This window comes from Pangasianodon hypophthalmus, chromosome 20, assembly GCF_027358585.1.
Source record: "Pangasianodon hypophthalmus isolate fPanHyp1 chromosome 20, fPanHyp1.pri, whole genome shotgun sequence".
NCBI classification, from domain to species: Eukaryota; Metazoa; Chordata; class Actinopteri; order Siluriformes; family Pangasiidae; genus Pangasianodon; species Pangasianodon hypophthalmus.
In genome coordinates this window covers 9,716,342-9,720,121 of record NC_069729.1, presented here as the reverse complement: position 1 = coordinate 9,720,121, position 3,780 = coordinate 9,716,342, and the positions used below count along the sequence as shown (strand labels likewise).

General features: G+C 41.5%; 1 protein-coding gene across 1 annotated transcript; it reads left to right on the top strand.

Annotated features, from left to right (window-relative positions):
• The first annotated feature begins 264 nt into the window (after positions 1 to 264).
• Positions 265 to 1,689, top strand: LOC113539474 (E3 SUMO-protein ligase ZBED1-like). Its single transcript, XM_026935215.3, has 2 exons — positions 265 to 1,066; positions 1,173 to 1,689. Exons 1-2 carry the CDS (start codon positions 446 to 448, stop codon positions 1,662 to 1,664), a joined length of 1,113 nt encoding a protein of 370 aa, XP_026791016.2. The 5' UTR covers positions 265 to 445; the 3' UTR covers positions 1,665 to 1,689.
• Positions 1,690 to 3,780: the final 2,091 nt, after the last annotated feature.

The window sequence follows — 3,780 nt, the reverse complement described above, 5'->3', positions numbered from 1 at the left end:
ATCCCGGCTTCAAGTATTTATTAAACGTGCTCAAGCCACGTTACACTGTCCCATCTTGTGCGCACATAGGGCAGTCCGTGGTCCCTTCTCTATACACACGCACTAGAGCAGTGATTGAACACTAGTTGTCCACTGCACCCGCTGTTGCATTAACAACAGATGGATGGACCTCCCGTGCTACCGAAAGCTATCTCACAGTGACAGCGCACTTCATCAACTCTGAGTGGGAAATGAAAAGCCCAGTGTTACGAGGCCAGTGTATGAACAGCACGCAGGCACTCACCAAGCTGAGAAGCTCCAAGAGGCAGTAGCAGAGTGGAAACTTAAGCCTGTTGCAGTGACCACTGACAATGCAAGAAACATTGTTAATGCTGTCAGTGATGCAGGATTGGGTCCACATATTGGATGTTTTGCCCATACATTGAACCTGGCATCACAGAAAGGAATGGCAGTCAGCCAGGTATCTCGACTGCTGGGAAAAAGAAGAAAAACTGTTGGCTTTTTCCACCGCAGCTCAGTGGCTGTCCATATATTGGAGACAACGCAGAAGATGCTTAACTTGCCAAAACATTGTTTAATACACAACGTGCCCACACGCTGGAACTCCAGCTATGAGATGGTTGAGTGGTATCTTGAACAGAAATCTGCTGTTTACTCAGCTCTAACAGAAAGAGCCCATAAAAATAAGGATATTGCCAATCTGACTGACCATGAGCTGAGCATCGCAGAGAGTGGGATTGAGATTATGAAGCCTCTGAAGATGGTCCCAACAATACTGAGCACTGAAACAACACCTTCAGTTTCCATGATCTTACCATTAAAAAACATGATCTTGGAATCCATGAAACAAAATGATGATGATACTCCCACTGCCAGGGAAATCAAGCAAGCCATCAGTGAAAATCTGCAAACGAGGTATTTTGCAGATCCTGGTCTTGAGGACTTCCTTAACAAGTGCACTGCACTTCATCCGCATTTCAAGACACTTCCTCATCTTGATCCAGCCTATCAACACAGAATCTATGAAGATACCCTCATCACAGAAGTTCTGAGCACAGCACAACAGGTATGTATAATTTACCATCTTTATATTTTCTTTCATTACAACATATTAATGTTGTTACAGTGTTCACTGAACTCACTAATTAGCCTTTTCTGTCATTTTACTGCAGGCTGAGACCAGAGAGACTACAGAGGCCAGTCCATCAACTTCATCAGAGCCCAATCCATCAACTTCATCAGAGCCCAGTCCGTCAACTTCATCAGAGCCCAGTCCATCGGCAGTGACAGCAGAGTCAGAGGCAGCACCTTTCCCTCCAACCAAGAGGTCAGCCATGGCAGAAATTTTTGGCCTACTCTTCAAAACTGTTAAAAAGTACCAGCCTGATTTGCAGCAGCAGTTGAAGGATGAAGTGTACGCCTACATGGCAAAGGAGTGCATTTCAGTTGATTCCAACCCACTTGCCTGGTGGAAGGCTCAAGAGTCTGTATATCCAAATCTAGCCAAGCTGGCAAAGCGTTACCTGGCAATACCTGCAAACTCAGTTCCAAGCGAGAGGGTTTTCTCAATGGCAGGTGACATTGTTACCGCCACACGATCTTCACTCACTACTGAAAATGTGGACAAACTGATATTTTTTAAGAAAAACTTGAAAATAGAATAAATCTGAAGCCTTTTATTTTGATGCCTTATTTATTTTGAAGCATTTTCATTAAAAGAGATTTCGGTTTTAAAATTTATTGAATCTTAAATTTAATGCACATTTAATGTTTTTCTGTTGTTTTAGGAGCAGGTTGGGCTTAACCTTTGAAAGTTTAATATATAGTCTCCTAATTAAAAAGTTTTATTTTTCATTATTCTGTTTATTTTGTACTTTCATATCACACAAAGCTTTTCAGTTCTGTAGCTGATTGTGACCAAACACTACTGCCTGTTCAAAATAAACAGAAAAAAAGCAAGCACTGGGGATTTGTTGCTTATTCCAGTTGTACCGAACCTGTATCGAACCGTGACCCCAAAACCGAGGTACATACCGTACCGTGGCTTCTGTGTACCGTTCCACCCCTGGTAGGAAGCCACTCCTGGTTCAATCAATTTGCCTATATAGATTTTGAACTTAGGCCGTCTCTCTCTCTGACAACACTATAGGAAGTACTCTGGTTAATTCCCCTAACCAAACTAATAGTTTAAATTAAAAAATGAAACTCTCTTTTTTATATAAAAATGAGAATTTATTTTTAAAAATATTCTGTTCTTGCATTAAACAAAGAAAAGTCAATTTAAATAAATAAAATTGCACAATATCTTTCCAATTGTCAGAAACTCAACTGTACCAAAAAAAAATCACACTGAGTGGTCTATAGTGTTACAGTCCCTGAACAGGTACAGTTAAATAACCTGTTCAGGCCAGTAAAATGATCTGTTATGACGAGAACATTGCTGATACCTTTTGAGTCAGGTTCTGTGGACAAGAAATCTATGCACACTAGTTCGAATGGTCCACTGCTGGTTATGTGATTCAGCGGAGTGGTCTTATGTGGTATGGTCTTTCTAGCTATGCAACAGCCACAATTCCTGATATAATGCTGTACGTCTGTAGACCTTCTAGGCCAATAGAAACAATCGTGCAGGAGTTCAGTTGTTTTTTCTACTTCCAAATATCCTGAGTCATCATCCAAAGAATGTAGAACTTGTGCCTTGTACTTCTCAGGCAAAACAAGTTGTGTCTTTTCTCTAACACATGCACTTCTGGTGACTTGATGCAGAAGTCTGTTCCGTATACTCAACTTATGACCTTGACGCTGTAGCAGAGCAATAGTGGCATCAGAACTTTTTAGAGCAGTAACTATTCTTCCTAACTCTACCTCTCATTTCACTACACCAACTACTGGGTCTTCATCTTGCATTTTCTTCAACTCTGCATTAGTAAACTGTTCCATTTGTTTAAGACTCAAAGTGGTAGGATATGAATAGGCTTCAGGGATACTTTGAGGTGAAACACCTAGTTGATCTACAAGTCAGCATGCTGATTCATCACTTATAGGAATCCATGCTAACTGACAAATGGCTTTGACCCCTGACTGAGGTATTTCCTTCCATTCTGAGCAATCGGCTGTGTCACATGAGTAGGGAGACAATACTTCAGCATCAGTGTTGTGTCCCCCTTGGTTTGTATTGCAAGCTAAAGTTATAGGTAGCTAAAGCAGCTAACCAACAATGATTTGGGGCCCTCAACGTGGCACTAGACAATACATAGGTGAGTCTTCACCACAAACTGGGCACCTTATAAATAGCCATGGAACTTGTCCACAACTACCCACTTAAGCCCTAAGAACTAGAGTTGATGAACAGGGTAACGTTGTTCTGAAGCTCTCCTCCTCCTGCTTGCATAAGCCACCTGCCTAAGTCCATTGGAATTATCCTGAATCAAGACTGCATCTAGCCCACTCATACTGGTGTCTACATGCAGAATGTACGGCTTGGCAGGATCGGCTAAAAAGCAAGAAGAGGAGCATTGGTAAGGCAGTGAATGATTTTACAGAAACCTTCCGTACAGGTTTCATTCCAACAATCTCCAAATGGTTCTGCCTCTTTGTAATAGTGTTTTTCTCTCAGGGCCTTCTTGCATTTTTCTGGCTGTCAGAGGATAACCTTTGGTGAGCCCCATCAAAGTTATCACAATTGATGAGTAATTTCTTATAAAACATCGATAGAATCCACAGAAACCTAGGAAAGACCGCAGGAATTTTAGATCGATAGGCGTTTTCCAGTGCGTTACT

Bases quoted from the DNA above. Each gene is read 5' to 3' on its own strand.
- LOC113539474 (XM_026935215.3), top strand. From the start codon at position 446: ATGGCAGTCAGCCAGGTATCTCGACTGCTGGGAAAAAGAAGAAAAACT. The intron at 1,067-1,172 runs GTATGTATAATT...ATTTTACTGCAG, and splicing joins TTCTGAGCACAGCACAACAG to GCTGAGACCAGAGAGACTAC.